Source organism: Lissotriton helveticus, chromosome 11, assembly GCF_964261635.1.
Source record: "Lissotriton helveticus chromosome 11, aLisHel1.1, whole genome shotgun sequence".
In the NCBI taxonomy this organism is placed as follows: domain Eukaryota; kingdom Metazoa; phylum Chordata; class Amphibia; order Caudata; family Salamandridae; genus Lissotriton; species Lissotriton helveticus.
Window position 1 is genome coordinate 24,107,011 of NC_136072.1, and position 27,927 is coordinate 24,134,937.

General features: G+C 46.4%; 1 protein-coding gene across 1 annotated transcript in view; it reads right to left on the reverse strand.

The window, feature by feature from the left end:
* LPP (LIM domain containing preferred translocation partner in lipoma) overlaps positions 1–27,927 on the reverse strand; it is a 656,183-nt gene that overhangs the window by 109,797 nt on the left and 518,459 nt on the right. Inside the window, exon 9 of the mRNA XM_078668172.1 lies at positions 15,814–15,983. Within this exon, the coding sequence (XP_078524298.1) occupies positions 15,814–15,983 (170 nt within the window). The remainder of the gene's footprint in view (positions 1–15,813; positions 15,984–27,927) is intronic.

Consider the following 27,927-nt stretch of genomic DNA (forward strand, 5'->3'; position numbering starts at 1 on the left):
AGACCTCACCCACGCCCAACGAGGACTCCCATTGACATATGCGCCCAATAGTCCCCGTAGCCAGACAACCCTGCGTCAAAAGCCTTCTTGCCTGATCTATTCAATGCCCCCTCCTCTGGTTCTCATCTACAGCTCTTCCCCTGGATTGGTAGAGTCCAGATGATTCACACCCAGGGCTGGCGCTTTAACACACAGGTACATTGGTCTTCGTGTGATAAGAAAGGGGCGAAAGGTTACAGTGAAAGGGCGCTTGGTGCAGATACATAACATGGCCAACAATGTGCTTCCTCTGTTGCATGGACATGGCCAGGATGAAGCACAATGGCTATTTGAGTTTGGGTGCTGACGTGAGACATTCAGGAAACCGGGCTAGAGGGGTTTATCCTACACTCGGAGGCGAGCGAACATATGGCTGATGATGGTGAGCTTAGAAGTCACCCTCTATGGCGGCGAGCTGTTGCAGGGGAGATAGTTTGTTGTGGTTTTTCAGTGTGGATCAGTGGCTGTTTTGTCAGTGCAGATCTTTGTGTGCGCTACTCGAGGGGTGGCGATCTCTTGCAGTACAATGGAATGAGCAAATGAGTGTCCATCTGTCTGTCTCTGGTGGCAGTACGACACTTTGCTGACGAGGCAGCCCTCGCGAGACCTGTTCTGCTGATGATGCATTTCTTGGTCGGTAAAGTAAATAAACTATTTACATCTGAGTGGGTCATGGATCCTTCATACCAAGCCATAACCCTAGCTTCAACATTCACATGTCCTATGTGGTCAAACATGGACATGGAAGAAAAGCAATTAGGAATTCAGGGGCGAAGAGTAGGCCTTGAGCAATTAAGATTTACCATGCAAGTGTGAACAAGAGATCATTCCAGTACTGGACTAAAAAAGGGAAAGAAGACACGAGAACAGGATTGGAAAGCGTACAGAAGAGAAGAGAGGGGTTCAGAGAGAAGAGAGCAGAATCAGAGAGAATGGAAGAGAACAGGATCAGAGAGAATGGACGAGAACAGGATCAGAGAGAATGGACGAGAGCAGGGTCAGAGAGAATGGACGAGAACAGGATCAGAGAGAATGGACGAGAGCAGGATCAGAGAGAATGGACGAGAGCAGGATCAGAGAGAACGGAAGAGAGCAGGATCAGAGAGAACGGAAGAGAGCAGGATCAGAGAGAACGGAAGAGAGCAGGATCAGAGAGAACGGAAGAGAGCAGGATCAGAGAGAACGGAAGAGAGCAGGATCAGAGAGAACGGAAGAGAGCAGGATCAGAGAGAACGGAAGAGAGCAGGATCAGAGAGAACGGAAGAGAGCAGGATTAGAGAGAATGGAGGCAAGCAAGAAGACACGAGAACAGGATCGGAAAGCGTACAGAAGAGAAGAGAGGGGTTCAGAGAGAAGAGAGCAGAATCAGAGAGAATGGAAGAGAGCAAGACCAGAGAGAATGGAACAGAGCAGGATCAGAGAGAATGAAAGAGAGCAGGATCAGAGAGAATGGAAGAGAGCAGGATCAGAGAGAATAGAAGCGAGCAGGATAAGAGAGCAGGATCAGTCAGAATGGAAGAGAGCAGGATCCGAGAGAATGGAAGGGAGCAGGATCCGAGAGAATGGAAGGGAGCAGGATCCGAGAGAATGGAAGGGAGCAGGATCAGAGAGAATGGAAGGGAGCAGGATCAGAGAGAATGGAAGAGAGCAGGACCAGAGAGAATGGAAGAGAGCAGGACCAGAGAGAATGGAAGAGAGCAGGACCAGAGAGAATGCAAAAGAGCAGGATAAGAGAGCAGGATCAGTTAGAATGGAAGAGAGCAGGATCAGTTAGAATGGAAGAGAGCAGGATCAGTTAGAATGGAAGAGAGCAGGATCAGAGAGAATGGAAGAGAGCAGGATCAGAGAGAATGGAAGAGAGCAGGATCAGAGAGAATGGAAGAGAGCAGGATCAGAGAGAATGGAAGAGAGCAGGATCAGAGAGAATGGAAGAGAGCAGGATCAGAGAGAATGGAAGAGAGCAGGATCAGAGAGAATGGAAGAGAGCAGGATCAGAGAGAATGGAAGAGAGCAGGATCAGAGAGAATGGAAGAGATCAGGATCAGAGAGAATAGAAGCGAGCAGGATAAGAGAGCAGGATCAGTCAGAATGGAAGAGAGCAGGATCCGAGAGAATGGAAGAGATCAGGATCATAGAGAATGGAAGAGAGCAGGATCAGAGAGAATAGAAGAGAGCAGGATAAGGGAGCAGGATGAGTGAGAATGGAAGAGAGCAGGATAAGAGCAGGATCAGAGAGAACGGACGTGAGCAGGATCAGAGAGAATGGACAAGAGCAGGATCAGAGAGAATGGACAAGAGCAGGATAAGAGAATGGAAGAGAGCAGGATTAAAGAGAATGGAAGAGAGCAGGATTAGAGAGAATGGAAGAGAGCAGGATTAGAGAGAATGGAAGAGAGCAGGATTAGAGAGAATGGAAGGGAGCAGGATTAGAGAGTAGAATCAGAGAGAATGAAAGAGAGCAGGATCAGAGAGAATGGAAGAGAGCAGAATAAGAGAGAATGGAAGAGAACAGGATCAGAGATAATGGAAGAGAGCAGGACAAGAGAGCAGGTTCAGTGAGAATGGAAGAGAGCAGGACCAGAGAGAATGGAAGAGAGCAGGATCAGAGAGAATGGAAGAGAGCAGGACCAGAGAGAATGGAAGAGAGCAGGATCAGAGAGAATGGAAGAGAGCAGGATCAGAGAGAATGGAAGAGAGCAGGATCAGAGAGAATGGAAGAGAGCAGGATCAGAGAGAATGGAAGAGAGCAGGATCAGAGAGAATGGAAGAGATCAGGATCAGAGAGAATGGAAGAGATCAGGATCAGAGAGAATGGAAGAGATCAGGATCAGAGAGAATGGAAGAGATCAGGATCAGAGAGAATGGAAGAGAGCAGGATCAGAGAGAATGGAAGAGAGCAGAATAAGAGAGAATGGAAGAGAACAGGATCAGAGATAATGGAAGAGAGCAGGACAAGAGAGCAGGTTCAGTGAGAATGGAAGAGAGCAGGACCAGAGAGAATGGAAGAGAGCAGGATCAGAGAGAATGGAAGAGAGCAGGACCAGAGAGAATGGAAGAGAGCAGGATCAGAGAGAATGGAAGAGAGCAGGATTAGAGAGAATGGAAGAGAGCAGGATCAGAGAGAATAGAAGAGAGCAGGATAAGCGAGCAGGATGAGTGAGAATGGAAGAGAGCAGGATAAGAGCAGGATCAGAGAGAACGGACGTGAGCAGGATCAGTGAGAATGGACGTGAGCAGGATCAGAGAGAATGGACAAGAGCAGGATCAGAGAACGGACAAGAGCAGGATCAGAGAGAACGGACAAGAGCAGGATCAGAGAGAATGGAAGAGAGCAGGATTAGAGAGAATGGAAGAGAGCAGGATTAGAGAGAATGGAAGAGCAGGATTAGAGAGAATGGAAGAGAGCAGGATTAGAGAGAATGGAAGAGAGCAGGATTAGAGAGAATGGAAGAGAGCAGGATTAGAGAGAATGGAAGAGAGCAGGATCAGAGATAATGGAAGAGAGCAGGACCAGAGAGCATAGAAGAGAGCAGGACAAGAGAGCAGGTTCAGTGAGAATGGAAGAGAGCAGGACCAGAGAGAATGCAAGAGAGCAGGATCAGAGAGCAGGATCAGAGAGAACGGACGTGAGCAGGATCAGAGAGCAGCATCAGAGAGAATGGAAGAGAGCAGGATCAGAGAGAATGGAAGAGAGCAGGATCAGAGAGAATGGAAGAGAGCAGGATCAGAGAGAATGGAAGAGAGCAGGATCAGAGAGAATGGAAGAGAGCAGGATTAGAGAGAATGGAAGAGAGCAGGATTAGAGAGTAGGATCAGAGAGAATGGAAGAGAGCAGGATCAGAGAATGGAAGAGAGCAGGATCAGAGAATGGAAGAGAGCAGGACAAGAGAGAATGGAAGAGAACAGGATCAGAGATAATGGAAGAGAGCAGGGTCAGAGAGAATAGAAGAGAGCAGGACAAGAGAGAATGCAAGAGAGCAGGATAAGAGAGCAGGATCAGAGAGAACGGAAGAGAGCAGGATTAGAGAGAATGGAGGCAAGCAGGATCTGAGAATGGAAGAGAGCAGGATCTGAGAGAATTGCAGGATCAGATAGAATGGAAGAGAGCAGGATCAGAGAATGGAAGAGTGCAGGATCAGAGAGAATAGAAGCGAGCAGGATAAAAGAGCAGGATCAGTCAGAATGGAAGAGAGCAGGATCCGAGAGAATGGAAGGGAGCAGGATCAGAGAGAATGGAAGGGAGCAGGATCAGAGAGAATGGAAGAGAGCAGGATCAGAGAGAATAGAAGAGAGCAGGACCAGAGAGAATGCAAAAGAGCAGGATAAGAGAGCAGGATCAGTTAGAATGGAAGAGAGCAGGATCAGAGAGAATGGAAGAGAGCAGGATCAGAGAGAATGGAAGAGAGCAGGATCAGAGAGAATGGAAGAGAGCAGGATCAGAGAGAATGGAAGAGAGCAGGATCAGAGAGAATGGAAGAGAGCAGGATCAGAGAGAATGGAAGAGAGCAGGATCAGAGAGAATGGAAGAGAGCAGGATCAGAGAGAATGGAAGAGAGCAGGATCAGAGAGAATGGAAGAGAGCAGGATCAGAGAGAATGGAAGAGATCAGGATAAGCGAGCAGGATGAGTGAGAATGGAAGAGAGCAGGATAAGAGCAGGATCAGAGAAAACGGACGTGAGCAGGATCAGTGAGAATGGAAGAGAGCAGGATCAGAGAGAATGAACAAGAGCAGCATCAGAGAGAACGGACAAGAGCAGGATCAGAGAGAATGGACAAGAGCAGGATAAGAGAATGGAAGAGAGCAGGATTAGAGAGAATGGAAGAGAGCAGGATTAGAAAGAATGAATGGAAGAGAGCAGGATTAGAGAGAATGAAAGAGCAGGATTAGAGAGTAGGATCAGAGAGAATGGAAGAGAACAGGATCAGAGATAATGGAAGAGAGCAGGACCAGAGAGAATAGAAGAGAGCAGGACAAGAGAGCAGGTTCAGTGAGAATGGAAGAGAGCAGGATCAGAGAGAACGGACGTGAGCAGCATCAGAGAGCAGCATCAGAGAGAATGGAAGAGAGCAGGATCAGAGAGAATGGAAGAGAGCAGGATCAGAGAGAATGGAAGAGAGCAGTATCAGAGAGAATGGAAGAGAGCAGTATCAGAGAGAATGGAAGAGAGCAGGATTAGAGAGAATGGAAGAGAGCAGGATTAGAGAGTAGGATCAGAGAGAATGGAAGAGAGCAGGATCAGAGAGAATGGAAGAGAGCAGAATAAGAGAGAATGGAAGAGAACAGGATCAGAGATAATGGAAGAGAGCAGGGTCAGAGAGAATAGAAGAGAGCAGGACAAGAGAGAATGCAAGAGAGCAGGATAAGAGAGCAGGATCAGAGAGAACGGACGTGAGCAGGATCAGAGAGCAGCATCAGAGAGAATGGAAGAGAGCAGGATCAGAGAGAATGGAAGAGAGCAGTATCAGAGAGAATGGAAGAGAGCAGGATTAGAGAGAATGGAAGAGAGCAGGATAAGCGACAATGGAAGAGAGCAGGATAAGAGAGAATGGAAGAGAGCAGGATCAGAGAGAATGGAAGAGAGAGAGAATGGAAGAGAGAGAGAATGGAAGAGAGCAGGATCAGGGAGAACGAAAGAGAGCAGGATCAGAGAGAATGGATGAGAGCAGGATCAGGGAGAACGGAAGAGAGCAGGATCAGGGAGAACGGAAGAGAGCAGGATCAGAGGGAACGGACAAGAGCAGGATCAGAGGGAACAGACAAGAGCAGGATCAGAGGGAACGGACAAGAGCAGGATCAGAGAGAACGGACAAGAGCAGGATCAGAGAGAACGGACAAGAGCAGGATCAGAGAGAATGGAAGAGAGCAGGATCAGAGAGAATGGAAGAGAGCAGAATAAGAGAGAATGGAAGAGAGCAGGATCAGAGAGAATGGATGAGAGCAGGATCAGGGAGAACGGAAGAGAGCAGGATCAGAGGGAACGGAAGAGAGCAGGATCAGAGAGAACGGAAGAGAGCAGGATCAGAGAGAACGGAAGAGAGCAGGATCAGAGAGAACGGAAGAGAGCAAGACCAGAGAGAATGGAAGAGAGCAGGATCAGAGAGAACGGACAAGAGCAGGATCAGATAAGGTACAGAAGGGAAGAGCATGGGATCAGAGAGCGGGAAGAAGAGAGCAGCATCTGAGAAAGGGAGAGAGTAGGATCCGAGAGTGGACAAAAGAGAAGAGCGTGGAATCAGTCAGTAGAGAGAAGAGAGCAGAATCGGAGAGAATGGAAGAGAGCAAGACCAGAGAGCAGACAGAAGGGAAGAACATGGGATCAGAGTGTGGGAAGAGAGCAGAATCAGAATGGGAGAGAGGAGGATCTACGAGTGAACAGAAGAGAAAAGCATGGAATCAGACAGTAGAGAGAAGAGAGTAGAATCAGAGAATGGAAGAGAGCAAGATCAGAGAGAGGATAGAGGTGAAGAGCAGGGGATCACACAGTGCACAGAAGAGATCAGAATCAGAAAAAGGGAGAGAGCAGGATCCGAGAGCGGATACAAGGGAAGAGCAAGGGAACAGGGGGTGAAAAGAAAAGATGGACGCACCCACCAGTAGAGTGCGCTGTGAACGTAGATGGATGCACCCACCAGCAGAGAGCGCTGTTAATGTAGATGGATGCACCCAACAAGAAAAAAAAGGAGTCGTTTAAGGGTTACCTTCAGGGCACAGAGGACAGGGTTTGGTTTATCGGACGTTGCTAACAATAAACCACCAAGCCTAAAGAAGGTGCTGGGGGATACCACGTGTGGCAAAGGAAGTACAGCTAATGAAAAATGGTAACAAGCTTCCGAGGGTACCCCACAGTGCCCCCTCATGGGATACTACGTAATCACAACCAAATTACTGACCACTATTAATTGAAGCAATCTGTCTGTCAGAGCCAGGATGGCGCTGGAAAGCTAAGGAGGACAAAGAATAAGACATTTTCTGAAGCTGAGCACAGCAATTTCAATACAAACAGCACATCTCGCTCAGACTGCTGAGTCAGCAAGTAGGTGAGCTCATGGGAGTGAGTGAGAGGACAGCTTCAATCAGAAGGGAGTTCTGCTCTCCGCAGAGGTGGAAAAGAATAAAACCGCTCAGGCTATTGCACTTCATCTCTGCTGAGCTGTCTTCCGCTGCCTAGTGGGGACGGTGGAGTGTACTGGAAGCGACAGGTACTGCCGAGGCAGCCTTAACAATCGCGTCCGCCTCACAGAGAACCGTAACCGCCTCAGCCAGCACCATTCAATATCAAATAAAATGGAACAAACAATTTACTGCCTCCAAAAATCTGCTGACCTGGGTGGTTTACTCACGGGTCCCTCAGCGCATCTGCAAGACGATATACATTTTGCCCCAGCCCAAAGAAATATATATATATTTTCTTTCACTGAAAAAAACGGTTTCAGGGACGTTATAGTTAGAAATTAGCATTTAAAAAACCTTAGATATTCACTGAAAAAAAACATAGGTTTCAGGGACGTTATAGTTAGTTGGACTTTTCATTCGTACCAAACCAGAGAAATTCACCCATTAAAGTTAGTTGAACTAACTATAACTTGCGCCCCCCGCAATGCATTGCTGATGACATCACATAGTACATCATTCATGACATGGTCAGTGACATCTCAGATGACATTATGACATCACTGATGACATCATCCATGTGATAATCTGATGGACCTCCTCACAGCCTAACATAACCTTTGATTCACCCACTCTAAAATACAGACTACCATTTTCGAAACCATAGACACACCAATACCAGTCACTACATACCCACTCATTGATTTCTAGCTCTACACACACATCCACTCATTCACCCATACAGTCATCATACTACATAATTACCAATGCCCCGCAGCCCCCACATTTTTTTAATGAAAGCTCCGGGGAGTCCCTGGGGCTTGCGGGGGCCCACGAGGCCCCCACATATAAATTGTAAAGCCTCGGGAGGTGGTGGTCCCTGAGGCAGTGTGGGGGGTGGGGGCAGCAGCCCCCTGCATTTTTCAATGAAAGCCCTAGGAGGTGGTAGTCACGGGGCTTGCGGGGGCCCACGAGACCCCCGCATTTAAATTGTAAAGCCCCGGGGAGGTGGCCTCCCTGGGGCTGTGGGCCCCCCCACTACATAAATCATAAATGCCCCCAGGACTTGGCCCAGCCAGTGGACTTAAAAAAATGAAGCAATTTTCAGACGGAGTCGCGCTAGGTGCGCCAATCCGGCCGAATTCTTTTAAAAAAATGCTTTTTTGGGGCCCTGGAGGTCTCTGTGGGACCCCATGACCAGGCCTAGGGGGGTCAGGTGTTTTCACCCTGCCCCCTTTTCTTCTTTTTTAATGTCTCCAACACCTTTTTCCTTCTGCGTCCTTAAATGGCCACCTGGCAATTTTCAATAACTAGTGCCCACAAGAGATTGCAACATGGTGGGCAAGTCAACTGGATGGCCAGGAAAATCTTCATGTAAACATTTGGAGAAGACCATGTTGTAAGGAGTGGCGGTCTCCAGAATTTGTCTAGGAGAAGACACCTAGGGCATGGGAGATAAAATAAGAGACTGACATTGGTGTGGGGAAAGGGAGTGAATGAAACAATCCATGCCAAAAGACAGACCGAAACCTCTAACAAAGTAATGCAAAATTCTTAAATATACTAAAGTGTTCTCTACATCTCAGGGAGGTGCTGATTCACTGTGCAATCAGGGAACCTGTGAGTCACATTAGTCCATACACTCTGGGTCGACGGAACTCATTGTGCAGGCTGTGCCACTGTAGTCAAAGTTGATGAGGTGGGGTCTGTTAAACCTCAGATGATAGGACCTCTGCTACACGGTCAAGAGGGCTTCAGGAGACGGGAAACATTTCAGAGTTGGAAGATATGATCCAAAAGTATCAGAGCCCAGTGGCCCAGTCAGTGATGTCATCCAATGAGCTACAATCAAGACCAGGAGATGAAGAGCGCAGGAGAAGACAGAACAACCTATGCTGTATGGGGTTCCCTGAAGGATCTGAATGCAAAGACCACAAACAATTTCTAAAACAATGGCCAACAACTATCATTCACTGTGCGTCATAACTGAACGGGTCATTGGATGTTGACTGCAAAACCACCACCCCAGGACCAGCACTTCAGTATATTGACCTTTTCCTAAATTTTAAGACCTGATTCAGAAAGAAGTTAGATTAAGGGACAAATTCTGTTTAAATCACAAGAAAATATATATATATATATATATTCCCAGATTATACACCAGCAGAAATCATAGGTGCAAGTAAATCAGAAGCTTTGGGCAATAGACCTTAAATATGTGTTACTTTTTTCTGCCAAACTGAAGGCGATGTTCAAATGAAAAAACTTGTCTACGAAATCCAATCAATCTTGGTCTTGAGTAGAAGCAAGACACACAGGTGGGTACAGGAGTCACTGGAATAGGAATCAATGCAAAACGGCACAGGTGGCAACCAAAGGAAGAAAAATCAACCTGAAAAGAATAACCAAGACATGGCACAATAAGAAAGATAACTGAGACTCCTAGCTAAAGAAATGGTGATGCCCCGGGTTGGGGGTATCATTTGACTCAGTATGTGCAAGAAGCTATTGAAGGATCATCAAATCGCACATGACAGACCTACGACTATCTGGGCATTGAAGCACAATTGGTTGAGCAAGAGGAGCTATAAACTACAATTCTGATGTGGAAATCACCTCAGGAATAATGTGGAAGTCGAAGCAATGAGAGATGCGAACAGACTTAACCATTACATGAGACAGGGAATGTACGTGGTCCTCTTCCATCTTTCTGCTTAACAGGAAGCAGAAACAGGAAGCACCCAGCCAGGCTCCCCATATCAATCACAATGCTGCAATGCAGCGTTGTGATTGGTCTGAGTGCTGTTGTTCGGGGCCCAGCCAGGGAATCGGAGCCAGGGGCATGTTCTCCACTCTGCATGCTCTCCATCCAGGCTGCATTACAGTCTATGTGTGCATGAGTGTTGGGCTGGCCCAAGAGGGCTGGCCAAATATTCATGCTCACTTGGAGTGGGCAAACCACTCCTTCCCTGCCCTGCTCTGTGAGCAGAGAAGACCCACCCCACCCCCAAAGCTGCCGCAGCATGGAAAAATAAAATGTTAATAACATCGCATTATCATTTTTTCCCCTTTTTTTGCAGTGCTGAAGGCAGTGGGACAAAACTCCTCTGCCTTAGCGGAAAAGCCGACCCTGGGGTCATGGCTATGTAGGAAAGTGAATAAACTTAATATATATATATATATATATATATATATAGGCAATTTGAAGGGGGTTGAGGCAGGGAAGTATTGATAAAGGTTGCGTGTTAAGGTTTTGTAGCGCCAATAGGTAGAAACAATGGAAGAGCAAATTCCTTGCCTACAAAGGTAGCTGACAACCTCCCATAATGCCACTTTTAAAAGCAAAGAAAGATGACTATGGCAAGGAAAACCCAGAGGAGCACCCAGCACAAACCATACGAGTCCAGTGACAAGGCATGGATGCTAATTTACTGGTCAGCAAATAAAGCATTAGAAGAAAAAAAACATTGTAGCAGGCTTAGGTTGTGAGGAGAAGCTGATGACAGACACCACTGCAACAGCAGAAACATTCCTCAGCTACTATAGGAAATTGTGTAGCAGGCAAACCAGGACTCTGGGGGAATGGAGCACCCGCTGATAAAAGACCTTCTGGTGCATCTGAGGATTGCCTCAAGTTAGATCCTTCCTTAACGGCAGAGGAGATACTTTGGGTCATCATGTAGATGTCGTCCGGGAGAGTCTAGGCCGAAATGGAATTCCAGTGAAGTTCTTTAAAAAGTTTGCCTCACTGGTTACTGCCCACCTGCAGCTTTCTTTTTGGGTTGGGATCTTCATGCAATCTCCCTAGCACTTCATCTTCGCAGCACTACCATTGACGTAATCTGAAAACCACACACGCCCCCAAAAGACCATTCCACTCATCATCTAATTTCCTTAATTTTAGACTTGTATCGTTTAAACAGATTTACAGAGTTTATTATAATCTGCCAAGGCTGCATCATGTGGGTAAGGTTTCAAATCAAAATTGTTTAGACAGTAAAAAAAAAAAACAGTCCCTTTCCTATATACCACTTAATGTCTAGTCATTGAACACTACTGGAAGCCGAATACACCGTGCTGTAGAGGGTGGTGGTTCAATCCATCGAGATTGACCCCAAGCTTGCTAGACGCTGTATCATGGATAGCTGGGTGGAACCCAGCTGCTTATGAAGTTTAGTCGCTATGGGCATCTTGGTGGATTGGAGACACCGCACGCCACTGGAGGAGCGACACGCCCTCTACCTTCGAAAAGAGGTTCTGAGGATATGAATTTTTATGCCACAGCAGATAAAACAGTATGTAAAGCAAGAGGCTGCCTTGAGAAACATAAAAAGACAAATTCTGCTGGGAAAACTTCAGTATGACTCAACCAGCAGTATGAAAAGAATCTTGGGTTCCCTAATGTCACGTAACGATTATGTAGAACCAGACAAAGTGATCACTCTTCCAATGGAATACGCTGAATACCTCGTGTCTGTTTTGTTGTCAATTAAAATCAAAAGTTAAATAAAAACAGCAAAAAAAAACACCTTTTGTTCTCCACCAAGCTTAGGATGCTCAAGTTCGAAACTGGTCAAGCAGCATGGAACTGAAGAGACGATTCTCCCGAGCTACCTCACATGACCCAGGGAACCAGTTATACAAATAAAATTAGGGGAATAAAGGCTGCACACATTTCAAAACATACAAGTCAACGCCCAATCTATCAAAGGAACTATTCAACATCGTTGGTAAACTCAAGTGCCCCAAAGTTACCCCATTGACCTTCTCGCCCACGCTTTTATTCACTTCGGGGCGCATGTGATGGACAAGGTCCACGCAGGCTTCACTCTTGATGGTGGACCCTGTTGCAATAACTGCGATACAGACCCCACTTCTAGAGATCTTCATTTACGGCTGGACCTCCCGGGAGCCGTCAATGAGTGCCAAGCACCAGCCGGTGTCTCATGGAGCCGGCCGCCGGGCACTGCAGAGGGTCCCAAGCCTGCCAGTGGTATGAAGCCGTTGAGTCCATGTAACAAGCGCGCTTCTCTGTTCAGAAGCCTCCCTGGCCCTGGCATTCTGCTGTAATCTGGAAGATAGTGGTGGAAAAACTTCTTTTTCTGAAGCCCTCCTTGCGTATGGAGGAATTTGGCAAATTTCAATCAATTTCATTGATAGGACAGGACACTTGATGCATAATGCCATATGTCAGAGGGGCCGTTCAGTAGGACGTCTCAGCTGCTGGTGCAGGAGGACCTCTGAGCTGTGGCAGTACGGTTCTTCTGGTCGAGGGCATACAAGAGGTGTCCATCTTTTGGTAGCATAGACTCGAGGACAAGGAACATGGCCTTTCCAAGGGCTTCTATCTGCAGAAGTAGTGAGAAAAGGCATCCTCGGCTTAATCTTCTGAAAATCTGGATTTAGGTTGGAAGATGACCATGAATTCTCTGCACCAGAGAGTCCCATCCATAGTGCAGGAGTGCTGCACCCACCAAATGCAAGTGAGAACCTTCAGGAGACTAGTAGACATGGTAATCCAAATGGGAAACCACTTATGCTCCCTTGAATAACTCAACCATACGCATTACTAAGCGGTGATGTCGAGCAGTCAACTACTGAGGAATATGCAGATACTCCTGGTCGCACAGAACCAGTCTTATCCGTACTTGCATCCATACTCAGACCGTCCATCTAAGAAATTTAACATCCTAACAGTTGACGGCTTCCCAGATTCCTGAGGCAGCCACAAGCAGACAAGATGCTACTAGTCGGGCACTGCGCAGACAGGTGGCCACCTTCCCCGCACCAGAGTACCTATTTAAGAATGATCGCCATTGCTCATTCGACACGGCTGAAAGCCAGCAGCGAGTGCCTTATAAGAAGAACCACAAATTGTCGTTTAGGATGGCAACAAGAGAGTTGTGAGACTGGAGTCAAAGGAACTCAACAGAACATTAGTTTCTAAAACAAATTTGATTGATCGGTGTGTGCCCGCCGACCAACCTTACAGTGTGACAAACTGGTGGAGTGACCGGCCAGGGGGGACCACCTGAAGCAAGGAAGATCAGGCAGATTTTGTGTAACAGAAAACAGGGCATTTGTTAGCTGTGAAAGCCAATGCAATTTTTGAAATCCATTCTCACTGTGTACATCAGTAGAAGAGAGGAATGAGCAAAACTGGAGGTTCACATGAGGATGCGAAAGGCACTCCGTAACATTCTGCCGGGGAGGACTGTATTGTCGATGTTAGACAGTAAAAATTAATTAGATACAAATAACTCAATTTTGCGCCCTTCTATCGCAGGGAGTTTACAGTCGAGCAGCCAAGAATTCACTCAGCATAATGAAGTGCATAAGTAAAAGCCTTAAATGACCAGAGTGATTACTGCAGTGTCCTGATGCAGAGACTCACCCAATGTGACCCCAAGTGACGGGGACACCGGCCGCCCACACACGCGCCAGCTATGGCTGGAGGCGTTCTATCTGCGTATGGCCGGAGCTCGCACATGCAGAGACAATCTGTTAGATTTGTGTCTACATTTTTGCCAAAAATTCTATCAATTATTGGAAATTTTGGCAAAGACAACTTAAGACTTCTCTCTGATGTCACTTTCTAAGGATGAAGGCCTCAGATACACTGCACATAAGGGCCACTCGCACCGTTTTCCCTTTGTATCTAAAACACAAAAATTAATCTTTAAAAAGTAAAAAAGTAAAACTGAAATTTGCTAGTTTAGTAAGTTAACTATAACTTGTGCCCTGTCATGCACTGCTTATGACCTCATATATTACATCACTCATGACATGTTAAATGACATCACTGGTTATATCAACAACCCAACCTGTTCCTCAACTTACTCTATGAAGCACTAGCTCATTACAAATAAAGTAGGTACTAAGGTGTCCACAAGCAAATACAGCGCATGTTGATTGTGTGCACGAAATAGGAACAGTGCAGTCCTGTACGCAAGCCTGGTTGAGTACGGTAAAAGTCATATGGTGCATACTTTAGCTGCCAGGGAAGTTTTAACTGCAAGCAGTACTTCATTTAAACAAGGTAACCAAGGGCGACTGGAGTGAGTTGCAAACATGTGTTTCAATTAGCCTGCGGCTTGAATTCAAGGCCTGTTGCTAAAATGTGAGCAAAACAAAAACTTCTCCTTGCAATATATTATTCGTCTGTAGACTTCTTTGCAGACGCTGACGTAAGAGTGGTGATATAGTTCTACTGATAATTTATGTATCAACTGAGGATTTATAAAGTGCAAATATATATATTTCCAGAAGTGCAGTTAAAAATTCAGACCCAATATGCGTTGTTGTAGTATGTATATTTTATGGGTGTCTCTCCGATGGTTCGAATCGCAGTACGATTGTAAGCACTGTTCTAAAGGTGTGCGCCATCCCGCTCATTTCAGAAATAAGTGAAGGGTTCTTTCACAAACCACGGAGGGCTGTCTGTAGGGCCTGCTTGTGCTCACTTTATCATTGGCTGGTGTCAAAGATGGGAAGCCACTGATGTAAAATTCCATGGGCCAGATATACGGCCTGCCAAATAGCGACTCGCAAATCGCATCGCTTTTGCGACTCGCTATTTGGCATGTACAACAATGTCTTGGACACGGTTTACGTTTCCCAATGAGGTCCCAAAATGCGAGGCTCATGAATATTAATGAACCACTCGCATTTTGTGACCCCATTTGGAATGTCTGGCACTCCCACGGATGGTGGCCAGCTGGGCTCAGCAGACCACCATGTCTGGGAGCTTTTAAAGGAAAACGGGATGCATTTAAAAAAGGAAAATTTCTTTCGGCCAGTGTTCAGTTGCAAAACATTCGTACATGGCTATGGAGTCGCCATTTGGAAGGGAACACCCCTTCCAAATACCAAGTCGCAAAAAAGTATTTTGCGTGTCACAATTTAGTTGCGAGTCGCAACATACTGTTTGTGTATGGGCCAATGGATTTTAGCATGCACAAACAGGTCTAAGACGTTCTTTTTGTAAAACCTGTTGCTTCTGTTCACCAATTTGTACAAACCCCTTTTTCCTTCCACCCCGACTAAACAATGTATTTGTTTCAGTGATATTCTCAGCAGCATTAAGCATCGAAGAAGTGAACTTTGAGGAATGGTGGTAGACCTTGTGGAAGGAGTGCCTAAGGAAGGATTTGCCCAACCCCAGAGCAATCCACGACAGGTCATCCATACTGGGGGCCTTTGAACAGGACCCATTGGTCTGCAGTGCCAGGCCACCACGCGACAGACATATGAAGGGGCATCAGTGTCGATGTGGCGTGCTCACCCAGACTAGCAAGGCGGTCCTTCGGGTAATTCGCCAGTGTGGTTTCACCCCTTGGCAGGTAGGAAGTCTGACTTTAAGGAACAAGTTGTTATATTACATATTTTCCTAAGATATGTTGTGTGATGTCAGTTTTCAAAGTGTTGCTTGCAAGTTACTGAAGATGGAGAGAAAGACAAGGGGCTGGCATAGGGCACAAAGACAAGTGGCTGGCATAGGGGCACAAGGACAAGGGGCTGGCATAGGGGCACAAAGACAAGGGGCTGGCATAGGGGCACAAAGACAAGGGCTGGCATAGGGGCACAGAGACAAGGGCTGGCATAGGGGTACAGACACAAAGACCAGTGGTGGCTGGCACAGTGGCCCAGAGGTGGTACTCACGATGTAGCACGGCTCGCAGAAGGCCTTCTTATCCAGGGCGTAGAAGGGATGCCCCCTCAGGTTGTTGTTGCAGGTCATACAGGTGAAGCAGTCCACATGGAAGACCTGGTCCATGGCTGTGCATCCGGTGCCTTCTCCGACGACATTCTCACCACAGCGGGAACAGCGCCCTGGAGAAAGGAGGGAGCGCAGGTGAAGTCAAGAGACGCTCACTTACCGGTGATGGCTTAGTCGATCTCTAAAATAACCACACATTGCACAACGTTGTCATATAGCGCTTTCACCATGCTGTACGCGATAACGTTGCTCTGCAGTGTGTTCACTTTTACCCTGCAGAACATACAGGTGAGTTTATTCATTACAATTGAGTAGAGCTTTGGGTGCAATATCATAAAATATCTTTGATTGATTTTGTACCTACCTGTTTTCTCTTTCAATATATCTCTTTACTCATTTAATATATTTCTGGCATGCTAATGAGATCACATGGAGTTCCTTCTTGGAGCCCATTTATTTTGCTTTGGAATTTGGCATTTTGCCTTCTGTAGTGACCACAGCCTCATAACCAGGCCCAGGTGGGGTTTGGGGGTAGGGGCGTGGGGGGGGGGGGTAGTGAATGTTTAAAAGGGCAGCAAACTTTATTTCCAGATTGCCTCTATCGACACACAGGCAGATCATCTGTCTGTGGGTCACCTGCAGAGAGGACAGGAGTAGGGGAATTAGGAGTGATGGATATATGATGGGTGTGGTTCAGTAAGGACTTGCGGTTCACGGACCATGTAAAAAAACTGACCGGGATCTGTTTTGGAACCCTTAAAATCCTTAGAAGGATTTTTCCTCTGCTCCAGAGTCCGGCCAAAGAGGCAGTTGCTCGCACGGTTATCCTCTCGAGGCTGGACTATTCCAATGCTCTCTTCATCGGCTCACATGGCTACCTGGTTCAAAAGCTTCAGGCGATACAGAATGCCACGGCAAGACTTGTGTTTAATGCTCCAAGCCGTACCAGTGCTAGGCGTCATTTACGGGAGCTGCATTGGCTGCCAATGAAGCAGCGTGTCCAGTTTAATGCCATCACCCTGGTCCTATGTATCTTAGGAAACGCTTTGCATTTTATGTCCCTAACCGTCCCCTGCGATCTGCCTCTCTGCGTCGGGTGATTGTCCCGCGCTTTCATAGAGTCCGCCTGGGAGGTCAATCACTGTCGGTAAAGGCCGCTGCAGCTTGGAACCTGCTCCCCTCTGCGCTTTAGTCGACACAGGAGTTTCATCTCTTCAAATAACTGCTTAAAAAGCATCTGTTTAGCCAGTCTACCTAACTTTCCTTTCATCTGCTCCAATTCACCCGTGCCAGGACACTCTCGAGTATTTGCGCGCGTTAGAAAAGTGCTATATCATATCGTATATTTCTCCTCCCTCTAGCACCGAGCATGTCATTTTAGATACTAGGCTTTCCCAGCATTTGAAACGTAAGGATAAAATCGGAGCTGGACATTCCCAGGTTGAAGTTGAGCTCCAGCCATCTCTAGCCTTCACTGCCATGATGAGAGGAAATATATTGTGCGCGTTCTCAGGTAAAGCGCCCTTCAGAGGAGCACGCGCCTCTGCACCCTACATCCTCTACTGATCACCCTGGTTCTTCTCTGAAGTGTTTGTCAGAGGAGAAAGGAGCACCGGGATGACATCTGTAAATGGGAAGAGACTGCGCTACTTTTCCAATTGAGATAAGGAATAGGCAGAGCCCCGGCGTGACGCCCGGCAGAGGCCCGGCGTGACGCCCGGCAGAGGCCCGGCGTGACGCCCGGCAGAGGCCCGGCGTGACACCAGCGTGGCCCAGGTCTTGCATGAGAAAGATCTCCTTTGAAGCTCAGGCAGCCGGATTAGGCTGGGGGGAAAGGGTTAGCACCCTGCAGCTGAAATAGGGACTTAATCTTATTTTGTTTCTGTGCCACAATTCTAGTAAACTATTTAAGCTGCAAAAACATGTTGCTGTAAAACTGGGAGCAGAAAGCCTGAAAATGTTATTAGGATTGCCTAGGCTTTCCTGCCAAAACTGCCTGGTTTACTCTTTCAAACGCCTCGCTACACCCATCACAAAGAGAAAGTCTACTTGCGCCTGAAGTCGGAAGGCATATTACCAAGGTGCATCCCATCAATCCTGCCTGAATTGTGTTATGCAGCATTTTACTCCAGCGCTGGTGCTGCCACGAATCTGCTGATCAGAAAGTTCAACAGGGACAAAGCGGATCCCTGAAGCCGCTTGGCCATGTGGCGCTTCACCCCTGTGGCTGGCGCGTGAGAACATGCCTGCGACAGAGCAACCTGCTTTCGCCTGTGGAAAACACGGACCTGGAGGTGGAGCTGTCGGGACCACCAGGCAAATGGAACTCTTTGGTCCAGGGAGCAGCGCTAAGAGATCCCGGTAAAACCTTCAAGCCTGGTCCTGAACACCTACCGCGGGCGATCTGGCAAAGTGTCACGTGTGTCTAGAAAGAGACAACCTCTGTGGCGTCAGCCTTCAGGTCTTTGGTGCTGCAGATATTTTGGATGGATGTCGGAGTTCAAGACTACGGATTACTCTATATATTCTGCCACAGAATCTTGCTTCATTGAACATTTCAGACCTCTACAGAGGCTTCCAAGTCTGCAGGTGCAAACATTCAACTGGATCAACTATCCTCCTGTTCCCTCACATGTCAGCCACAGAAGGTGCGGAGGTCCCAGTCAACCTCATGGAAGTCACTGCTTCCCACAATCCATACTGTATACCTATCATTATTAAGTAAAACATGTCTGTTCCGCTAAGTAGCCCGTGAAAAATCAGCCAATGTCTCGGGAAAGGTGGTCTGCGGAATCCCGTAGACTCCAGAAAGTACATTTAGAGGATATAGTAAAAACAAATCCAACTATACTAGATGTAAACAAGAAGTGCAGGGGCTTGCAATAAGGAACGCGACCAAACAAGGCAAAATAATTTAAAAATTATATACGGCTACAACGTAAATAGAAGCAAAAAGGACAAATTACAGACACCTTTGGCGGGTACAACTTTCAAGGATGTTTATCAGCGTTGACTATCCATACTGCCCTCTACTGATGCTTGGGCAAGGAAGACATCAACAGAGTTTGCCGTCTGACATGTTGGTTGTATTTTGATTGTATTCTTTTACTATAAATGTCAAAATTGTAATCCTTCAGTGGCCCATGTATCACTTAAAAATACAACTTTAAATTAAGTTGTAATTTCCAGGCAGGTTTTACGATTCAAATGAGGACATCAATAAAGAAAACACAAGGAGATGGACGGAGCGCTGAAACTTTTCAGACACTCACCCCCAGTCACAGATCTGGGTTGAATCCATCATCATTCTTTAGCTCACTTTGCCAGCCCAGTTCAGACCCGGCCATATGCAAATCAGTCTGACCCTGCGCCCAATGGGAACAGTCCAGCCCGAGCTGCCTGGCCAGGTCTTCCCTGGACCGGAAACAAGCATCTTGGGACCGGTTTCTGGGTAATACCCTTCATCAGCCACGCTAGTTGGAATCCAGTGGCAAAGTGAGCAAGGGACCCAGGTCTGGGCATACCCTGCCAACTTAGGGCGAATAAAGCAAACACAAGGAGATGATGAATAATCTCCTTGTGTTTGCTTTGACATCAATAAAGGTCCAGAACAGTTGACTGGATGGTTAAGCGCCGACTGAGCTGTACAAATACAAACTTGCATCAGTTGGCTGGTGCAAAATCAGCCAGCACTAGTAATGTTATCTAACGTGTAATCTGGCCTTGGTATTCAACGTACACAATTTAGCGTTGTAAGAGGCGACCACCATTGAGTCACAGCTTTTAGGGTCTTTCAAAGCAACCTCACGACGAGCCCGGCCACTCTGCCTGCGAAGAAACTGATTTCAAACCTGGTTATGTCCCAGTTATTGATACACTGGCTGTCTGTGCTTCAAGGATCAATGCAGATGTATTTTTGCCCCAATAATGCAATATTCTAAGCATCACTTATGGGTCACTGTCATATAGCACAGTGACACCCAAGGACCACCACGGCGGCCCGTCTACTGCATCTCTTCATTCTTAATAAACAAATGAGTTCTCTTGCAGAAGAGAAGGCCGGAAGGTAGTCTAACCAGGGCCGGACTGGGAACCAAAACCGGCCCCGGCAAAGTGCTCGGGGGGGGGGTTGGAGGTGCCGCCGAGCTCTTTGCGGGGGTCGGTTTTCGGCCAATTTTGGTATAGGGCCGATTTTGCAGCGAGAACGTAAAGCACCAAGTGTGCCGAGGTGCTCCCTAACACTGCAGTTGATCACAAAAGTGCAACATAACAAATAGTAACATCCTGATCATGCTCTGAAACCGCTGATACAGTCTGGATGTTAGGAGACACCAGACTCAAGACCCAAATGAAACATCCAAATGAAGCTGATTGGGACTCGGCATCACCCTATTGACAGCAGAACCGCTCTCATGGATACATGCCAGCACACACGTGTCTGGAACCCTCTCAAGCAGGACGTCAGCACACACTTCTTTGGCACTCTCGCGTGCAGCTCAATATCGTGCGCGCTTTGGAAAGACCTCCAGTATTGCTGGACTCCCACTCTGAACTTTTCTCCTCTCTGGTTCTACGGCTAACCCGCTCAATGAATCTCAAAGGTCTCGAATGGACTCAGTGACTTCTCCACCTAGCAAACTCAACAAGGTAGAGCCTTGTGCAGTCTCTTGCCCTCATCTGCTCTTGGGATTCCTGCGGTGTAGTCAAGGGCTGACTGCTTGAGAGGCCTCTTAATTTACATAAACATGAGGCAGCTTCTTAGAGATCCCTTGACAGAAGGGACCAAAAGCGCCACAACGGAGGAATTGGGAAGCATAGATCCTTTACAGATCACCCGCTGAAGCAAACTGCAAACGTAACACTGCAGAAGAGGGTTACGTGTGTTGTACGATGGCACCAACCCACTTCATTCTATATTTTGCGGATGCCATGAAGAAAAGAATAGGAAGAGCGAAACTTAAGTTCTTTCAGTAGACCCCAACCCCACTCAAAAAAAAGTCAAATAGGATGGTGTGAAGTGGTTCTAAGGACATACAGAAATTGTAGGTAAAGACTAGGTGTACTTCCAGTTAAATGGAAGCACAAAGAACCACAAGAGGGTATCTCTTATAAACTTGAAGGATTAGCTCCCCGACCAGAGGATTCACAGACACCAGGGAAGGAACAAGAGCAGGTCCAGAGAACTAGATGAGAAGCTAATCATGAAGGGTTTATCTGGCCTTTCAGCATACGTGGAAGACACACCGCATGCAATGAAGCAAGTACTAAGGCACACGTGTGAGAGGGACCAAAACGGAACGGATGCTCTATCAATCAACCACACTTTCATAGAGCGCGTCAATTCTCCCCTGAGGGTCTCAAGGGCTGGAGATGTTGGCTGCTGCGTGGTGGTTTGATCACTCAGCCAGCTCTTTAGCTCTTTCCTGAATTGCTGGAGCGACGGTGCGGTCCTGAGATGCGGGGGGTGGTCGTTCCATGCCTTGCTGCAGGTGCGAGAAGGATAGACGTGGCTCTTGAGAAAGAACCGTCTTGTTCTTAGAAAGATGTAGCCCTTATTTCACCGGCCACTGTATTGCTCTGCATATTAAAGTGACCGTGCTGCTCGCGTTACCTCCCCAGCTGCTTCCGCCATCATAGCGCTCACTAATCAGCCGTTTTTGGTGTAGTGGGCTGCTCGCTTTATTGGTCCATATTTATATTTATTTATTTCACATTGCCCCCACTGTATAACGTTTGCCCGCTTTGCCTATTTGTGCCAGTGCCCCCTGTGTGTGCCTCGGCCTCCTGCACTTTCGTTTCACCAGCCATCTTGTTGTGGTGCATCGGAGCCCGTCCCCTCCACCACGATCCCGCCTCCCAGCAGCCCCTCCCTCCCACGGTGTGCCTAGCCTCGATCCATCCTGTGCTGCTCTGTGTCCGCCCTGACTGCCTCGGAAGCGGACGCTCCCCACGACCCCTGGCCCACCTGGGTATCGTTAATACTCTATTTCACCAGCCACTGCATTGTTCTGTATTTAAAAGTGATTGTGCTGCTTCGCGTTGCCTCCCCAGCTGCCACTGTATTGCTCTGCATATTAAAGTGACCGTGCTGCTCGCGTTACCTCCCCAGCTGCTTCCGCCATCATAGTGTAGTGTAGCTCCTATTTTCCCAATAGGCTCTGCGCATTGGAATAGTACCTACAGCAGTAAAGGCCTAGGCCAGACGTTAACTAGGTCCACTACTGTCGATACTAGACTTAATTTTTGGGTTTGCCAGCTAAGCTCAGAGTTCGCTAGAAACTTTCTCGAATGTTCAAGGAAGGGATTAACTCCCCTGATTAGACAAGAAGGGATTTAGTTTCTGACAACCATAGAACATGACAACTTTGCTCTCCCCTAATCAAGAGTCAATCTCGAGAGTCGTGTGAGCACAAGGCAATTATTTTACTCAGTCAGTACGTGCATTCTTAGTCTCATCAGAATGTAGAGAAAAGGAAGAGACGGGCGTGTTCAATAAAAGATGTTACTTATTGATCAGTCTCTTTTCTCATACATGAGAAATGGATCGATATTATTGCAATACTTATAGTTAAGTAAAGTGCATACATTAGAAGCAATAGTATAAAATAATACTGTAAAAACATTGATATGGTTTCTGAGCCATATGATGTTTAAAATGATTAAAATATATTTACATACACATATACATTTGACTAAACGTACTCAACTGGTGTTTCTAACTACGCCTACCCCGTGTACCTGACCTAAGTCTAATGCGTGGGCGGGAATAGAAAGTTACAGTTTAAGTTAAGTTTGTTTTCGCCAAGTGAATAACTAAAGAATTCTCTGTGAGGGGTTATTCAGTTCTGTACCTGGAAGTTAGGATGAATGAGGAATGGTATCTCTTTCTCTGCTCTCGATATTCCAGGCTGCCTGCGAGGGCTACCCGGAAGCGCCGGTGCTGGGTCTCTCGGCTTGAGATAGCAGCGCGTCTCTCAGCGCGTCAGGAAGGCGGGGCTGCTGCCAGCGGGGTCTGCTTCTGCTCTCGGCTTCGGCAAGTATGGCTGCTCCGTCTTGTCACCACGCGTGTGTTTGCATAGGGCAAGGTCGGCAATATTTATACCTTAAAGGTGCCGAGATTGACGTAAGGATGGACATAGGTACGTCAATAAAGATGTCATACGACTTGCTCGTTAGCACATTCTTTTGCAAAAGTTCTCTGTGAAATCAAAACAATGGCCGCACGGATTATCCAGGTTGTCATAGGTTTGATTTGTTATGAGAACGTCGTATGCCTTATCAGGGGCTGGAGGAATGTCGCTTGTCTAATTAGATCTCAAGCGTTATGACCTAATCAGATAACACGTTCCTGTGCCGTAGTGTGACTGCGTCAGATAACGGTATCTGCATCATGGGGGATTTCTTGCCTCATGGGCTGACTGTTAGTTAACTTGATAGTTAGTTTAACCAGAATAGGGTCAGGAATAGGGGGACTGATTCAGAACCTATAGAAATACACGACAATAGCGCTCACTAATCAGCCGTTTTTCGTGTAGTGGGCTGCTTGCTTTATTGGGCCATATTTATATTTATTTATTTCACATTGCCCCCGCTGTATAACGTTTGCTCGATTTGCCTATTTGTCCCAGTGCCCCCTGTGTGTGCCTCGGCCTCCTGCACGTTCGTTTCACCAGCCATCTTGTTGTGGTGCATCGGAGCCCGTCCCCTCCACCATGATCCCGCCTCCCAGCAGCCCCTCCCTCGCCCCTCCCCTTCCACCTTCCACTTATGTCAGATGCAGTTGCGCGCAGCGTTCACGCGCAGCGATCGCGCCCCAGTCGCGCCGAAGGTGCGCCAAAGGTAAGCCCGTCTACGCCCGTCCGTGCCTGGACCGCGCCCAGCGCCAGTCTCCCTGGCCCACGCAAACCGCACTCATCCCACATAACATACAACGTCGCTACCCTTCTAGCCCTTAACCCCGGACGCACATCACAATGTTACCAGGCTGCCCCAGGACATACCCACGGCCCTTTCGCCTGCCACTCCTGCAAGTCCGCCTGCAACAAGACCCCCACCAAACCCACTAACCCCACACACAGACCCGACCCTAACCACCTGAAGTGCATCCTGCTCAACACCCGCTCGATCCACAGACATGCCACTGAACTCTGGGACCTACTGGACTCTGCTTCACCGGACATCGCCTTCCTTACAGAAACCTGGATGAACGCCTCTTCAGCGCCCGACATCGCCATAGCCATCCCAGACGGCTACAAGATCATCCGAAGAGACCGCAACAAGCAAACAGGAGGAGGAATCGCCATCGTCCATAAGAACACCATCAGAATCACGACCAGCTTCGACGATAACCTTACAACCGCCGAACACCTCCACTTTCAGATCCACATCGACCCCAGGACCACACTTAGAGGCACCCTCATCTACAGGCCACCGGGAACCCGTAAACAATTCAGCGATGACATCAGATAACGGTATCTGCATCATGGGGGATTTCTTGCCTCATGGGCTGACTGTTAGTTAACTTGATAGTTAGTTTAACCAGAATAGGGTCAGGAATAGGGGGACTGATTCAGAACCTATAGAAATACACGACACCCACTCCACGCTAACTATGGTCATATCTACTAATCTATGCATAGTATAACATAGTACAACATACTATAGAGTATAGTGTATACCTTACCACCCCAAAATACATAAATGCATTTCGAAATTTTCAAATATACTGAAAAATTGCAGTCATATATATCGTATGCACTTAAGCTATGAATAAAATGCAAAAGTAAACACGCATTGTTATGCATTATTGCTTTTTGGTATATGAGAAATACACATGAAATGGCTCTTAATATGGCTATACAGAAAGGAAGTCCGAGACCATTTCATCACATAATAAAATATTTGTGAACCCACCAGCGGGCAGCTAAAGTCTATATAAAGTATCTAAAAATAGAAATCTTAGTTCTCTAGGAATAGTTTCTTACTTTAAGCAGAAGATCAGTGTCCCGGGAAAAAATATGTAGAAAAATATTTTAAGGGGCATGCTGAAAAATTTGCTGTCCGTGAACTGGATGGTAATTGTTCATGTGACTTTATTTTTAAAGTTGAAGGCCGAATTCAGGGAACGCCGTGTGCGAGTTTACTCAAAAGTCTCTATTTCTGTTCCGGAGAGAACATCATATCATTCAGGCTTTCGAAAAAACTGTCAACAGCTTCATGGGAAAGTTCCACTAAGTCGGAAATAGGGGTAACCATGCATTCATGCGCATGATTGTCTCCATTGACATTCTGATTTGCATTGCTGACAGAAGGTCGTACCTGTTCGATGTTGCTTTCATCTTGAACTTCACTACTCTTCAATCGTAGTGGTGAAGATTCCAGGAATGCCGTCATCAGGATTGGCAGCCTTTGAGGGCAGCACAAAGCGTGAAGCTTGGTAGGAACCAACAGTGTATCTGCATCCACTGGCGCATCCGATTGTAGCGTCAGACAGGTGTCTAACACGCATTCTTCTCCGCATAGCAGACACCTTAGTACAGGTAAAACACACCTTTGCCACATTGGTCGAAATGATAGAAACCAAGTCATGTTTAGGTCTCTAAGCCGGGAGAGTCCCAGGATTTTTGATATCCGGTCCCGGTATCCAATGGCTAGGATCGTATCTTCCATTGTCGCGAGAGTTTGATCTGTGACATGGGTTGCCATAACGAAAAATAAGGACTAGGAATAGGATTCCCGCAATTAGTCCTAGGATCAGGGGAAGTCCGCCAAAAATCGAATGGACGAAATCTGGAAAAATACCCAGTATGGCTTTGAATGGTGTTAATGCCATCGAAAATACTGTCTTAAATACCTTTGAGACCCCAGTGGTATCAGAAATATTTAAGATTTCGCTTAGGATTTCCACGAAATGTACGGGGGAATTAGTTGATAATGTATGTATCTCTGCAGTCGTCCTTGCGACTTGTAGATCATATGTTTCTTTTGATGACGTGAGCCTTGTAGGCGTCTGTAGAAGCACTGTTTTCATTCTGCTTAAAGTATCTATTCGAATAGAAGTAATTTTCAAACCGGGCCATGCCCTTGCCTCCCTGTCTGGAAAGGAGCTGGGGAACAAAGAACGTCCACAGCACTTGACCTTCGCCGTTGTAGTTACTAGATAAGGAGTCCCGGGCATAAGACTGCAACATCTGCGGTCTACAATAAGAATGTAACTCCCATTATAGAGTCTTTGAAAGAATGGTTTTATTTCAGTTGCAGGTGCGCCTTGCTGGTGACATGAAAGGTTGTATGAATTCCCTTCACAGGCTCCATGCAAACTAATTCCGTTACACAGAAGCGTGCCGCTTAGTGACATAGCACAATTGTTGCCACTAAGAAACACTTTCTGTCCTTTATTACTGACACATGCATGTGAATAGGGCAGGTTCCAAGTTGTTTTAAGGTACCCCTTTCCCAATTTCTCGTACATGCCAGCCTGTATATATTTTTGGCAGTATTGAAACCTGAAGGTTGAGATTGGAATATTTATGATTCCGTGGATTCTCCATTCACTGACAGGTCGTTCTGACATTGTCATTGGTAATCTTTCTAGTTTTTCAATGCTCAAGATTGTATAATCAGCACCCTTTTGCGCCATACCGATTTGTCTATCAGTAAGGTTAAAGATTTGGAATAGTGACGTTGTGTTGATTAAACGCCAAGGCACATAGCCTGAACGCAGATTTTGTAACGTCCAGCCAAGCTGTACAATAGAACGCAATTGTGACTGACCATGTTGTAATAACAGTAAGTCTTGCGATAATATATCGATTGCTGAAGACACAATGCTGTCCAATGAAAAAATTCTGGAGGACAGAGTCATTAACCCATTGTCCACTACAGAAAGTGATTTTTCCAAATTAATACGGTCAATTTCCCGTATTCTTTCTGCTGTTTCAATTTGAGTAACCTTCCAGGCCTCATTGTATGCTGCATATACAGAGGCTGCTATGAAACGCTTTTGACGCTGTTTGCGTGGTCCCAGTATGAAATCACGCAAGTCAGCACCATCAGTAAGTAAAGTTAGGTGTTGCTTAATTTCAGGCAGTGTGGAAGTTTGTAGCCATTGAAGGCATAATTTGCCCACACTGTAGGTTGTTATTATCCCTGGGTGATGTCTTTGGGGATATCTTGGGTCTGGCCTGGTCATTTTAAAACCCTGTGTTTTATTCAGGAATCTTTCTTGACAGTTATTTGTATCTGTGGGCCAGATCAACCATTGTTTCCAATCAGGATGTGTTCTGTTTTGGTTTAATATATGGTTTACGTCTATTTCTTCATCTGTATCAGAGCTATTGCTAAACATTGTTGGCTTTGGAATAGACGGTTTAATTAAATCTTTGATTTTGGCTAAGCCAAGACAGGTGGTTTGTTGAACAGTGTCATTTAAAAATATCATTTGTTCTGGGATCATGCAGGCTCTAAACAAAGCTTCTAAACCCTGTACTTGCCATTCTTTTGTACCCCAAACACTTTTTAAATCAACATTTTTGTCCCAATAATCAAATCCAAATGTATTCATTTTTTCAAAGAATGAATCTGAATATATCAATTTTGTGTTGGTTATCATGGTTTTCATCCCTGTCTTGTTTGACAATTTGTAATAAAATGTTTCAGCATTAGTTATGTTAAAACCTGAAAAATATGAATATTTGTCATAAACGGTTCTTGAACTCCCTTTTGGAGGTGTTGCACAATGTTCCCATTGATTATAATTTAAAACATTTCTAGGTTGTGCAGATTTATGCAAAAAATGGTTACCATAATGGTTATAGCAATACATACTATCATAATTTGTAGAACCTTGCAAATAATCATGTTTTGTAAATTTAGCAGACATTACTAAGTCCGACATCATATTGTTAATACTTTCAAAGTCCCAATCATCAGCAAATGAGTTTGGTTTTGCAAAGTCACTCAAGGAGATCTTGATTTGGTGTGGATATTTCAGGATCTCGACCGGACCATAATTTTCATAGTCAGTGTTGTCCCAGGCTACCCCACCAGGTATTGGAA